This window comes from Bos grunniens, chromosome 15, assembly GCF_055505025.1.
Source record: "Bos grunniens cultivar Pamir isolate PY7600 chromosome 15, Bosgru_T2T1.0, whole genome shotgun sequence".
NCBI classification, from domain to species: Eukaryota; Metazoa; Chordata; class Mammalia; order Artiodactyla; family Bovidae; genus Bos; species Bos grunniens.
Genome location: NC_141179.1, coordinates 2357089 through 2372240, shown reverse-complemented (window position 1 = coordinate 2372240; position 15152 = coordinate 2357089). Strand labels below are relative to the sequence as shown.

Genomic DNA, 15152 nt, shown 5'->3' with positions numbered 1-15152 from the left:
ATGGGATTTTCCAGGCAAGAGAACTGGAGTGGGTTGCCATTTCCTTCTCCAGGGCATCTTCCCAACCCAGGGATCGAACCAGGGTCTCCCACATTGTAGGCAGACGCTTTACCATCTGAGCCACCAGGGAAGTCATACCACAAGAATGCTGGTTCATCAGCCTCACTCCAGAAGTCATTGAGAATCCAAATATTATCAAGCTCTTACAAAGGACATTTTTCTCAATTTTGGGAATCACTGAGAGCTAATGGAACAAGGCAAATGCAACATCTCCAAAGTTAGCAGAGAAAACTCAAATATATCTTCTGTTCCTTGGCCTCTTTCAGAATTTCAAGTGTGTCCTTATTGAGCATTGCCATCAACCACTGTTATCTAATGTTTGCTTTCCATTGCACCTAGTTTTATGTGCTGGAGACTCTTTTATTTCTATTCATGCTCCTCTACCTTTAAAGTGTTTAGTCTCATTAATGGCCACTTGTATATGCAAAAAATTTCAGAAGATACTACACAGAACAGTGTAGTATTCGAAAGGTGGTATTTCACATCAGAGAAAGGAAGCATTATCCATTTATCCCTACTGGTAAAGCAGGACAATTTTGTAATACATTGTTATGTTAATATGCTAGATAAATTATAGGGGGATTATAGGTACTAGAATAAAGTATATATTGAGGTTGATCATACACTATGAGAAGGATTTTTCTAAGCATGAAACCAAAGGCTGAAAATACAAAAGTATAATTTTATATGGCTACAACAAAATTTTAAATCATGTATACTAAAATAAAATATCACAAACCACGTAATGTAAACAAAACAATGACTAGGAAGAATATTTAAAAAATATATATGGAAAATAATATTTTAACATATTTAAAACACATAAATTAATGAGCAAAAAAAGAATAGCTCCTATGGAAGTGGGGAAGACTGTGACAAGTAATATATAAAAGGAGTAAAATTGTCAGTTTTACAAAAATTTAAAAAATTCAAGTCAGTACAATGAGATCAACAAATTGGTGAAGATAAATGAGAATAAATGAAAAAATCCCCTGGAAATACACAGGGAATATCCAGGGTTCAAAGCTGAAGGTGCTTTCACACAGTGCTGATAACAATACAAATTTGCATGATCTTTAGGGAGAAAAATTGGGCAAAATATGTAATAAGCATTAAATAACAAAGATATATGTAAGGATTTGTCTTCAAAGTTGTTTATATCACCATTGTTATAAATTGTGTTAAACCGGGAATAATACAGATATCCCCCCAAAATAAATTGAATGAGTAAATTTTGATACTTTAACATGATAAAATATTTGCAATCATTAAGACTTATTTTTACTATATATGTTGAAATAATGTTGAAATACCTCATCATATTCTCTTGAGAAAAGGGATTATAAAATATCATGTTGTATATTATCCAATTTTAAAATAACAAAAATAATATTCATAAAATAATTTCTGATAGGGCATATTTAAAAAATAAGAGTAATGAAGGAAATGAAGATAACTTTTCTTAATTTTCTGTTTCTGTTTTTATATCCTATATCTACTTCATATATCACTGTATAATGAAAATTAAACAAATAGTAATAATAATGGGGAAGTAATAACCTCTCAAAAATGATTCTGACTTTTGTATGATATATAGGCATTTTTGATGTGAACTAAATTTATTCCCACTTGAAAACATATGCAGTTACTTTTCAGACACTCTGTGGAAAGCATGACAGCAAGAGTACATTTCCCACTCTAACCCTCCAGTTGCCTTTGTACCAAGCTGCTGGCCATCATATCAATCCAGGGGCCTAAAGATATATAGAGTGAATATAAAAGTGGCATAAGAACATATATGTCTGTGTTTCAGATTCCATTTTAGTACCAAATATTTTCCTTCTAAAATAAATAATCAAAAAAACTTTTCTCATTTGTAGATCATGTAACAATTTACAGTTTTTTCACCATACTTCATTTCATTTGATTTTAGTGATGGCATGATTTAACAGAAATACAATCTCAAATTGCAGAGCTGCTATGATGTGTAAAACTAATTTGAGTCTCAGTCTCAACCATCTGTAAAACAATGATAAGCATAACATTGTTTATCTGTTTACGGTGGTTAAGTGAGAAGCCATTCAAAACAGTTAAATCCACATAGACATAAAATCTCTCAGTAACTTTTCAGTTAATGTTTTATTGTTTTATTCAGATTTGTTTAATAATCACAATAATGTAATGAGGTAAACATTAAGAAAATATCTTAATTTTGGAGATATGGAAACTGGTTCAGAAAAGTTACTCAGAATCACAACATAAAAATGGAAGCTGGTATCTTATTAATAAAATTTATAAGAATTGAATGTACCATTTCCAAAATCTGTTTTAGAAATTGAAAGCAGAAGTCAAAGTATGTAAATAGGAAGAAATAAATGCCAATTTCCAGATTTTTGTTTGTATTCTGAGTTGAAAAATGTTGTCAAACAACAGGTTTATTCTATTTTACAAACACAAGCTTCATGCTAGGTTTTCTCGTAACTGGAAAGGAATAAAAAAGAAAAGGCTATTTGAAATTTGCAATTCATAATTTTAAGGAATGGCCAAGTAATGACTTAGTGACAACATTCCAAATAAAATAGAAAAGACTGCAAAATATCAGCAATTCTAGCTAAGAAATTCATAAATTCAGCCATATGGGAAAACTTTCAAGTGTCCTCCTCTGTACTATGTCAGACCCTTAAAGACTAATGCAGTTATTTGAGTTTAAGCTATTTTTGCTATGCCTACTCTTTCTCTTTTTCTCTCCCTCTTATCTAATTACTAGCACAAATAAAAATATATTTGCAATTAAAGTGACATAATATCTTATGAAAAAAAATCTACTGTTCATCTTTGTCACTGGCCTTATTTATTGTAGGTATTCCCCAAATATGTAGAATAAATACTAACAAGTTAAAATTTGAGTGAATCAATCTGGTAGTAAATGGCTCATGGAATCTATTAACCTACATTTTTTTCATGTGTCTTTTCTTTTATAGAAAGCAGAGATTGCTATTGCCCCTCTGACAATCACTTTGGTCCGAGAGGAGGTCATTGACTTCTCTAAGCCCTTCATGAGTTTGGGCATATCTATTATGATCAAAAAGCCTCAGAAATCTAAACCAGGAGTGTTTTCCTTCTTGGATCCTCTGGCCTATGAGATTTGGATGTGCATAGTCTTTGCCTACATCGGTGTCAGCGTGGTCTTGTTCCTGGTTAGTAGGTTTAGTCCATACGAGTGGCACACAGAAGAGCCAGAAGATGGGAAGGAAGGACCCAGCGACCAGCCTCCCAACGAGTTTGGCATCTTTAACAGCCTCTGGTTTTCCCTGGGTGCTTTTATGCAGCAAGGATGTGACATTTCACCCAGGTTAGTTTCAAAGTCCTTAAGTTCTTCACCAACTCCCTAGTAATTCTAAATATTGTGCATAACTTCTCTATATATGTTCTTATTCTAGAGGCAGAGCATTACCTAAAACAGAGAAAGACTTTGTACCCCCCAAATTAATCTAAATATACTCATAACCAATTTTTCCAGATTAGCACAAAGTATGGATGCATCATAAAGGTTAATTTCCCACTGGAAAAGGAACATATGGAACCCATCAGAACCCATCAAAAATCATTTAGTATTAATATATCCTAATGGTGACTTGACAGGTGGAAACTAAACCTAAATTCTTAAGAAAAGAAATTTATTTTCATGTTATTTCCTTTACAAAATCAAATGTTTTGTCATTATTGTTCATTTTTCAGGATTAGTTTTGAATTCAACTTAAATCCTGTGTAGCTTAATGGAAATATCTGCCATGAAATTACCTAAGACCTAAGTGAATATAGTAGTTCCAGATATACTATTTTCTAAACAATCATAAACAAGCTAAGCAGTATACAGAGTCAGAAATGTAAATACTATATATGTTTTATCTGTGGAATCACATCTCATGTCAGTTAAGACATAGTTTAGTTAAGTTTGCCAAAAATGCAGCCAACCTACTGCTACAAGAAAAATATCAAATTTCTCTGAGAAAAGTAGGTGAAGGCAAGAGAAGCTAAGAATTAAATTTAAATAGTGACATATTGGCATCACATATATGTGTATCATTTTAAGAAATCTTTCTTAAAAAGAGACATTTTAGCAACAATGCACTTTGTATTCCTGATGACCCAGTTCAGTTCAGTTCAGTCGCTCAGCCGTGTCCGACTCTTTGCGACCCCATGAATCGCAGCACGCCAGGCCTCCCTGTCCATCACCAACTCATGGAGTTCACTCAGACTCACATCCATCAAGTCGGTGATGCCATCCAGTCATCTCATCCTCTGTCATCCCCTTCTCCTCCTGCCCCCAATCCCTCCCAGCATCAGAGTCTTTTCCAATGAGTCAACTCTTCGCATGAGGTGGCCAAAGTACTGGAGTTTCAGCTTTAGCATCATTCCTTCCAAAGAAATCCCAGGGCTGATCTCCTTCAGAATGGACTGGTTGGATCTTCTTGCAGTCCAAGGGACTCTCAAGAGTCTTCTCCAACACTACAGTTCAAAACCATCAATTCTTCGGCACTCAGCTTTCTTCACAGTCCAACTCTCACATCCATACATGACTACTGGAACACTATAAATGTGCATAAATTCCAGTATAGGAATTTGAATAAATAATTTTCAATTAATGAAAAGAAATCAAAACAAATCAAGTAATAATTTTATGGTTTTAAAAATCAGGATTAAGTAAATGCTAAGTTAAAACCAATAGGTGCCACTTATATAGTAACATTAAGAAGAGAGCATTTTAAGCTAGAAATGCCATGAAAAATACTAAGAAAATATTTTAAAATAGTTGTCACAGGAATTTTAGGTAGTCCGATGGTCTTATTGGGTGAAATTAATTATGACTATGCTCTGAATTTTTTATTCATTTCATTCTCACTTTTCCTCTGCTCACTCACACATCCTTGATAGCCAGAGAAAGGGTGAGAAAAAATATCTCTTGAGCTCTAGCATCAGTTTTCAGTGCTGTCATACTGCACATTGAAAAGTCACATTCTTTGGTCTCATGCAAGCAGTGGCAAAGAGAACACTTTTATACCCGTGTGGAAAGCACTTTAAGACATATCTCATCCTCCACTCAGATAAGAAATAGAATATTCTTATCCAACAAACAAACAAAATGTTCTCAACTATGGTTCCTTGGAGACCAATTCTAGGTATTTTTCTGGTCAAGCCCTACCTTGGCATATGTCCCATCTATCCTTGCATACCTCTGACTGAAGGTAAAAACAAGTTCTCTCACAAAAGCATCTAGCATCTTGTATCAAATCTAAGAGCTTACCCGTTGTTAAGATGTATTGCTATTTTATAATAGTGCTGCCAATCAAACTGTGATACTGTGTTTTATCTCATCAAACATAGGCTGCATCCTAATTTCAGAGACACTGAAGTGTAAGAGGGGAGTCAATGAATTTAAGCAAGTGTTCCTCCTCTGGATCTGAAGGAATGGCATTTGGTTCTACATTTCTGCCAAGTAAACAATTAAAAGGAAAAGTATTTTTAAAATGGTATTTATACATTCAATATAGCATGAAAGATATCAAATGATACAGAAATACTAGAATCATTCTTGAGTAGACTATTCAGAACATAAAATGACACTTGCAATTATTTTTAAACATACACAATGGTATTTCTTTTCTTTATGTTGATTATAGAAAGGAAAATGTACATTATCTTATCCATGTTTAGATCCCTCTCAGGACGAATTGTTGGAGGTGTTTGGTGGTTCTTTACACTCATCATTATATCATCTTATACTGCTAACCTCGCTGCTTTCCTGACGGTTGAGAGAATGGTCTCCCCCATAGAAAGTGCAGAAGATTTGGCCAAACAAACAGAAATTGCCTATGGAACACTGGATTCAGGGTCAACAAAAGAATTCTTCAGAGTAAGTTGAGGGGAAAACAAAAAAGGAAATGTTCATAACTTTGAAATTTAAGCAATTCTGCAAACAATTATACTATGGGCTCTAGCTATTATAGGCTTTGCAAACACAATGGTAACTGCTATATTTAAACATAGCTATGCTGTATATTTCTACTTGGATTTTAGTCACTTTAAGTTGCAAAAGCCTATTGATTTATTCACATTGCAAGAGGGACCCTCACTAAGGAAAAGTAACAGCAAAAAAGTTAAATAAAGAAACTTTATTTAATAATTCATCCCAAAGATTCCAGATAATGCCATGATGATACTTTATCTGATAAGATTTGGATTTGTCTATGCTTTAGGACTTAGAGCATAAAAATGAAAACAGGGCATAAAAAAAATACAATAACCTTACTGCATTTGAGTATCAAAGCCTTAATAGCATGTTATAATACTTATATGAGGTTTATTGTTCCATAATGTATTCTGTAACAATGGATTTCAAAGCAATATATTTGCTTTCTCACTAGATAAAGAGAACAATAATTACTAAGTTCTAGCACCCTTGTAAAACATTGTGTGGTATTTCATTTGAGCTGACTTCTCTGCTTTTGCAGATAAAATTGCTCAAACTGATATAATTGCATTTCACATATGGATATGATTCCTTTGGCTTGCCATCAGGATGGCAAGTATTTTGGAGGTTTTTGGTTTTCAGCCCCTAGTGCCACTCTAAGGATGAATTTTTTGATCAGAGAATCTCTTTTACTCTTGTTTTACTTAAATCCAGAAATATAAATTTCATAATATCTGATCAGAGATAAAGGTTCATTTTGTGACTTCAGAACCAAAAAACTAAAAAGTAGTAAGGGTAACATATTCACAGATACTTAGCTAGGTAATAATTGCATCTTATATTAGTATTAAACATCAATTGCTTAGAGACTAGATATTTAACAATTTAGAGGACAAGATATATTTCACTATTTTCCTAAACTATTATGTAAAATTAATGATAGCCCTTTAAAGCAAATTCACTCATATATAGTACTTGGGAAATTATACTTTCATTTTAAACGTATACATTTATTGTTTTCTCATTCAGGTTGCAAGTTACTCCTTAAGCCAGGCTTAAGTTTCATGCACTTGAATTTTGATAAGATATTTCTCTTTTTTAAAAAAATTCAATTATAGTATTCTTGTATACTTAAATGCTGATGTAACACTAAATCACTGATGTAAAACTAAATCACTGATGTAACACAGCAAATTATTCTAAAACTGTCCAACCCATCCCTGCACATTGTGTTTTTAAAAAAGAAAAAAACAGACAGTGAACATATTTGTCAACAATTTGGAACATTACAAAGAGATATAAAATTTTAAGTTAATTATAAAGTATTTGTAGATTTTTCTAAAACTATAAATAATAGTCATGACAATATATTTTATTAACCATACGCTATGAATAAACTTAATTAGCCAAACTTTTTTAACTTACTAAGTGCATCCCAGTCTCTAAAGCTTAATATAATAGCATACTGCTCTAATACATTTGAGCATAACTTCAAAACCTTGCTAGAAATCTAAAAGATGAAAGTGTTAGTCACTCAGTTGTGTCCAACTCGACAAGCCCAAGGACTACGGCCTTCCAGGCTCCTCTGTCCATGGGGTTTTCCAGGCAAGAATCGTGGAGTGGGTTGTCATTAAAGTTTCACACAAAAGAAAGTAGGTAAAATGTAGTGATTTGCCTAAAAATCAGTATAAATAGTATACACATTTGTTCTATTCATTGCATTTTACTAAAAAATGATGGCTGGTTTTCATGTAAATAAAGCAAATGTTTATAAGTTCATCATTCTGCTTTGAGTGGAAAAGGAGAAAAGAAACATCAGAGTGATTTCCTGAAAATATTTCAAAGCTGACTCTCTGTAAATCTCTTTGTCATCAAGTATATTGAAAATATTATTTCTAATCTTTATAAAATTTTTAAAAACTTCTCAAATTTAAAAAACTAATGAGGTAGATAAGAGAATATATTGATTAAAAATATAGGAATAAAGAAAACTGCTTCCTAGACACAGAGTCTTCCATATAAGTTGTTCAGTCACCATGCCCTATCTCCTTTCTGTCCTACCCAATTCCAATTTTAAAATTGACAGAGTTTCATAAGTATAGGTATTTATGCTGTAGAAAAGTTGAACCCAAATGGGACAAGAAAATCATTTTCCCTGGAAGCACACTTCCAGGAATTCATAAATTTCATTTCTCTGATAAAAACCTCATTCATTTCCTACCCTGTGTTCTTCCTCCTCTCTCATACATGATGACCTGGTTTAAATAAACTATTTGTCTGATAGACTGAAGAAATAGACCATGAAAGGTATTTTCATCCCTATCAAAATGTTTTCTTACAGGAACACAGTAATGGTACATCTGTCAGCTTCACTAAATTGCCTCAGGCAGTTATCTATACTCAGGACTTCAAAAAATGTTGCCGTTGTTCTAGGAAAAGATTTAAGCCAAGGGGAAAATAACATCTGAATTCAACTATTGCCTTGGGTTTGCCCCATTAAGAAACTTGATAAGTCTCTTGTTATGTGCACCTTGTTAAGCATACACATAGAGGCATTTAAGGAGAAGGCAATGGCACCCCACTCCAGTACTCTTGCCTGGAAAACCCCATGAACGGAGGAGCCTGGTAGGCTGCAGTCCATGGGGTCGCGAAGGGTCGGACACGACTGAAAGACTTCACTTTCTCTTTTCACGCTCATGCGTTGGAGAAGGAAATGGCAACCCACTCCAGTGTTCTTGCCTGGAGAATCCCAGGGACGGCGGAGCCTGGCGGGCTGCCGTCTATGGGGTCGCACAGAGTCGAACACGACTGAAGCGACTTAGCAGCAGCAGCAGCAAAGGCATTTAAATAAATTTTGTGTTTGTCACTTAATGACTGGCTTTTGTAAAGGCACTTTTACATTATACCTGATTTGAACACACTGATTTTCATTTCAGTGCAATTTTATCCTGTGCCTGTTTGTCATCAGTGAAATTAGATTAGTATCTCAGTTGTTATAATATGGTCATAGTGCATTGATGAGCTCTTACTGGAACTTTAGTCTTGCTGCATAAGCTACTAAAAGCAGGAAATAATTCACATGATAACAATGTAAATATCAACTACAGTGTATGACATTTTTATATTTATATTAAAAGCAAAAATGGCAAAATACTTAATTTTGAGAAATTAAAAAGAAAGCACATTTTTAAATCTCCAAGAATTATTTTAAATAAAATAGTGTTCTAAATTAAATAGCTTCCCATATATTGTGTTTCATAATAAAGATGAAACTGACATTAATTTTATGATTTTAAAAAATGGTGATATATTACCTTTGCTTATTACCTTGAGCATATTCACTCCCCAAACCTGATCTTTACAATTGAAGATGAAGATATTAAACGTGCTATTATCATTACATTTATGAACTTGCTGGGTCTGCAGAAATTTCCTGAGTTTAGCCTGTCTTATCAAATTTATAACGATTACCTTGCCCTCGTTCCTTAACAACACTCTCTTACAGTGACAGGTAAGGCACAGCAATATTATTTCCAGTGCTTTACTTCTTGAATTCTCCCACTTCACCTTCTCCACCATGTGGATTTGATTTTTTCTAAACCATGCCCCTTTTAAATCAGAATCAGAATTTTTAAACACTAACATTGTGACACACCATATAAATTTTTTATAAAAATTTCTTTCATCATTCCTAATTTATATTATACTGATACATAAGAACTGTTAAGCATAATTACACTAAAGATTCCTCTTTCTTCAGGATTGTAAAGGAGTTAGTTTCTTTTGCATTTACGGTATATGTAATCAATATGATTTAAACAAATACAGCAGTAATCTTCCTCACATTAATATTATGGGAATGGACTACAATAAAATATCAATAACAAAGGTATTTTATTCCTTTACAAAAATCACTTGCTTTAATTTTCTGTTGCATTTATATTGTAAAATTACTTGCATAATTACCAAGCCCTAAAATCTTTCTTTTTTCCATTTTGCTGTGTTAGTTTTGTTTACTTGTTTCTTGTTCCTGTAACGAGATACTGAATAATAAGAAAGTTGGCAAGTAACAAGCATGATTCTTGTATTCTTAAATTTTTTTAAAGAAATTTTGATCAAAATAATACTCAGATTTTATTTCTTCTAGTTTCAATTTAGTATACACAGTGAAGCAAATATATATATATATTACTATATGGCTGATAGATGTTTACCATCAAGTCTCTAAATTAAAATAACCAGAATAGATGTTTAAAGACAAGATTAAGTAATCCAGAGAGTTTATGATTTTCAGAGATTGGAACTCACTATAAAATGGAATAGTTCATTCTCTGGAAGAGAAGTTCATTATTAGAGATGAAACGAATGAGGCCAGGCAATATGGCCTCCCTAGTGGATCTTATTAATTCAGATAATCTTCTGCCCTGGAACCACATAGAATCTTTGCAGTTGAAATATAGTTGGCATAGAATGTTCCTAATATGAGGATTTCTGTAGTGAGAAGAAACCTGTCATTACCTGAACACACATACACAAATATATCAGGATCTCTGTATCATGAGATATTTTTAAGTATATAATGTAAAAACATTTCAGATACCTATTTCCTGAAATAAATAATTTCTATTTCCTGAAAATTTTCAGGATATCTATTTCCCATCTGATATTTATCACTATCTGAATGTATATTAACATAAAATATCTGGAGTTCAATTTTTTACATATGCTAATATCTTGTGTGGTTTATTGTACAGGTTTATTGATTGCTAAATTCCCATCTTATGAAGCAAAAATTTTGAACACCACTTTTAATCAATCATCTGAGTAATTTGCTTTTGCCCAGAACATGTATTCTTAAGTTTGCTATTCAGGTTCCTTATCAGTTATTGAATATCTGCTTCTTGTTGGACTCTATCTTCTGGTAACCAAAGTTGGCTTAAATAAGTATACACGATACTCAGAATTTGGCCTCATGCATAGAGTCAAGTTTGGTGGAAATCTCCATTGCTTTTAGTTTTAATTCAGGTGCAAAATTTCCCCACTTTGCTATTGAACAAAAATAACTAAACCAGATAAAAGTCTGTGTGTATCTTTGTATTAACAAACACCAAACAGGATTCAGGCTTTTCTATTTTATTAAACACATCCTTAGGGACATTTGCATTCACTTGGATATATTTTCAAATTAAAAAAAAAGAATGTGTGGATAAAAAAATTTAATATAAATGCAGATACCCACAAAAGGAATTGAATAAATTAAGTACAAAAAGCAGTGTAGATCGAGCCAATAAATAAAAAAAATAAAGTTTCTTTACTGAAGTCAAGGGATTAGAAAAACTAACTTACCAAAATAGAAAGTGGAAAAACAGGAATCATTTCTCTTTAAGTTTAATGTATGTTCTATTTGGACACTTTGTTAGAAAAGGTCTAAAAATGCTTTGGTGGACCTAAAATTTGATTCTTGTTTTATAGATATTTGGTTTACAAACTAGGGCAGATTTCTCCTCCTCCTTTGGTGCTCAACTACTGACTTGATAGGAACTGCATATTTTGTATGTATCTTTTTAGAATGGTTCTCACTAACACTTGGAGACATGGAAAAATATAAAAATAAAACAATGTAACAATCCTCCTTGTTTGCTATAATTCAGTACAACTCTCTCTATGGATGTATATATTTTATAAAAACAATAAGTTGTTCTTTAAGCAGTTAACTAGGGTAATTATGACATGAGCTACCTTTTTCATCAAATATCACTTTTAAATATCTTTCATTTCATTGATTTTCTTAATGGTAAAAGGCAGTTTTCTAATTATGACAAATTGGAATTAGGGGGTAATGTAAAAGGCTTTATCCTGATTCCAGTTCAGTCAATATTAACATCTTGTTCCCTTCTTTCCTGTATTTAATTTTATTTTAATTTCCTCCAGAGATCAAAAATAGCAGTGTATGAAAAGATGTGGACCTACATGCGATCAGCAGAGCCATCAGTGTTCACTAGGACTACAGCTGAGGGAGTAGCTCGTGTCCGAAAATCCAAGGGCAAATTTGCCTTTCTCCTGGAGTCCACTATGAATGAATACATTGAGCAGCGAAAGCCATGTGACACAATGAAAGTTGGAGGAAATCTGGATTCAAAAGGCTATGGAGTAGCAACGCCCAAGGGCTCTTCATTAAGGTGGGTGGGATAGTATAACAATATGACATGTGTTGTTATAATATTCCACCTTCCCTGATGTCCCTGAGAGAATTATTTTGTTTTCTGTGTGAACATGGTATGTTTGTTTGTTTTTCTTTCTCTCCATTTCATATTTTTTGGTCAACAACCAGGTAATTTTTTTTAATTTTAGAATAATTCATCATAATCGACATATATCTTTTAAGGCCATATAAAAACCAAACTGGTTGAACACTAGCTGCTTCCAGTGGGCCTAAAACATGGGTAGCATATGCTTCTATAGCTCATCAACTTTTTTTGGTCACTGAAATCTACATTCTCATTGTGTCAGTAATAATTCTACATTTGTCATTATTTTTTAAAAGTATGCCTGCCCACTAGTTTCTATGAAGAAATCAACATCTTCTAGAAAAACACTTTTTTTTTCCATTTCAATGTTTCATTTATTATGACATCATTATATTTTTAGAAAATCCTGATGTTGTACTGATGCTAACTTTGCAAATCACATTTATTTAAAAATGCAGGAGGGAAAACTGGGCTCTGATTTTATGGTGCTTACTCAAGTCACACTCTCACCTGTTGCAAAGGGAGTGTGGCGTAAGTAAGATCTGTAAAATTAGACCCAATAACAATGCAAAATTGTTAACACATAGACCCCTAAAATATGACTTATGACTAAAGCATCACACATGTGGTTAATAGCCCACAAGTGTTAAAAGTGGCACTTTAATTCTTAAGGAAATGTTGGTAAAACCTGCCCTTTTTACCCTTTTGGTCCTGGACATAGAAAATCCACATGTTTATGTCCAGGAGGCAGTGTTTCCTATTTTCCTTAAGTAATAAAGGCTGCTTTTTGGTTACTGGGGCTAGAATAAAGCCAGGGTCAAAAGTGACAACTGACAAATTACTCTGGTCTCAGTGCTGTTTAGGAGAGATTCATACAAAGCACAGATTCAAGAGGAAATCAGAATCTTTGCTAAAGGAATTAACCAAGAACCTGATCTTGAGAAATGATGTTTCTGGTAAGCCTTGGAAAATTAAGGTAATAAGACCTGTACTATTGCCTAGTTAAGAGTGAAAACGATATAATAATATATGATTGGTTTCCAAGGGGCAACTGCAGAGTGCTTTGGGTGTCTGTATTGGATGGTGGAGGAGTTGAGACAAATATAAGAAACAAATACTAGTACTGAAAAGTTGTGTTAAACCAATATTTTGTGCTTGTAAACAACACTGTAACAATTAGAGAGTGGTTTCATGTTATGTTCAAAAGGGATGGTTTTTAAAGAGATAGAAAAAAGTTAGCCAGTAAAGACAAATTTGAGTGTAAACTTTGGCAATTCTGAAGTCAGGTTGATTTAAACATACTTCCCATGTGAAACTGGAGAATTGTGCAAGGGGGAAGTCCAACATAAATTATCCATGGGGATCCTCTAACTATAACAGAGGAATCTGTAGTTCTTAAATAATGCTGGGCAAAGTATAGATCAATAAAGAATTGTGAAATATCAAAATAAATAAATCAATTATCCATGATAAAATTCTACCCCAAAACATGTTAGCTATTCAGAATCAGGCATCAGGGTATTTGGTCTTTAAAGGGTTTATTTTGTTTAATGAAATATAAGAAAGATGTAATCTCAGTGAGGCCATGTGGCAAATACATCTCCATCAAAATAGTAACTACAAGAGTACAAAGTATAAATTATTTTTAAAAAACCCAAAAGGAGACAGCTATGGTGGTTGATATGTAGATCACTGTTCAGACTATTGATTGCATTCACTGGATGTAGCATTTGCTCTTAGTTAATTCTCTGTGGATGTGGCTGCCTTGTCCTCTGTCTTGTGTCTACTGATAAAGGCAAGTTCCAGGGACTGAATTTGGCCTGCAGATACTGGTGCGCCGGACTCCCATTGATAGCAACAGTGTTCCCGTCTTAAATGTGCCACTTTGTCAAATCCACACTACAGGGATTGTTTGGGGGGAAGCTGAAGGACTTCATCTGTCTAGAACTGTATAATAATCAGCTCTGGCCTCCCCCTGCTTTTCCTGTCTTTCCCTGGATCTTGTTAATGAGGCAGTTGTTAAACTCAGCTTCCTGGGTGAAGAGTTGTTTATGTGCTTTGCTTTACACATGCCACAATTTCCTGAGCAAGCTGGCCCCTGCAAGACAAAAACAGTCATTTTGTCCTGCCTTTGAGAATACTGGAAGGGCACTGAGGGCTAACCAGCATTCACCTTACCCACACCTCTTCACTCCTTCACACTTAGCCCTGCTGAGTAGGAGGCTCATTAAGCTTAAATTCTTGTTCTTATTCAACCAGTAACCTTCTGCTTCAAAACAGGGAAACTAACGTAGAGAAGAATGTAGAGATGGACTAATAGGCAGCTTCTGTATAAAAAAGAAAATGCAAAAGAATCACAGTCCTTAGAGCAAAATCCAGAGGGTACACCTGCATCAAAGTATCTTTGAAAGCTTTCTTCCTTATTTGTTCAGTTAAGACTAAGTCTATTTTCCTGTAAGATCTTTTTTAACCGGATTTTTGGGTTAATAGTTTTGGATACAGTGAGACTGGTCTATTTCATTGTCATTAATTATGGCTTTCTTTCAAAGGCTGCTGTTTTGATTCATGGGCAACATGAGACTTTAAGAAAAGGAAAAAATCTTCCTTCTATATAAGTATACATAGTAAAGTTGTATACTTTACTATCAAAATAGTACTTTCTTTTGTATACTATCTATATTACACTACTTTCTATACTTTTAACTTTGCCATGCAATAAGTAAACTGCTAAAGATTCCTTAGAGTGAATCATAATTTAGTTAATACAGATTTGTTGGCTATTACATGGTTTTTAAATGAGGAATACCCTTTTTAAAGATATTCATGGTATCTAGAATCTTCAAGTACCTCTAGGGAACCTAGAAGTAGATCAT

General features: G+C 33.5%; 1 protein-coding gene across 6 annotated transcripts in view; it reads left to right on the top strand.

Moving 5' to 3' along the window:
- Nucleotides 1-15152, top strand: part of GRIA4 (glutamate ionotropic receptor AMPA type subunit 4) — a 689633-nt gene that overhangs the window by 624960 nt on the left and 49521 nt on the right. For all 6 annotated transcript variants that reach the window (XR_015141734.1, XR_015141735.1, XM_086338841.1 and 3 more), the window contains exons 12-14: nucleotides 3042-3412; nucleotides 5776-5974; nucleotides 11963-12210. Coding sequence is in view for 4 of the 6 variants with exons in the window: in XM_086338841.1 (XP_086194967.1) it covers nucleotides 3042-3412; nucleotides 5776-5974; nucleotides 11963-12210 (818 nt within the window). In the remaining 2 variants the exon portion in view is untranslated. The remainder of the gene's footprint in view (nucleotides 1-3041; nucleotides 3413-5775; nucleotides 5975-11962; nucleotides 12211-15152) is intronic.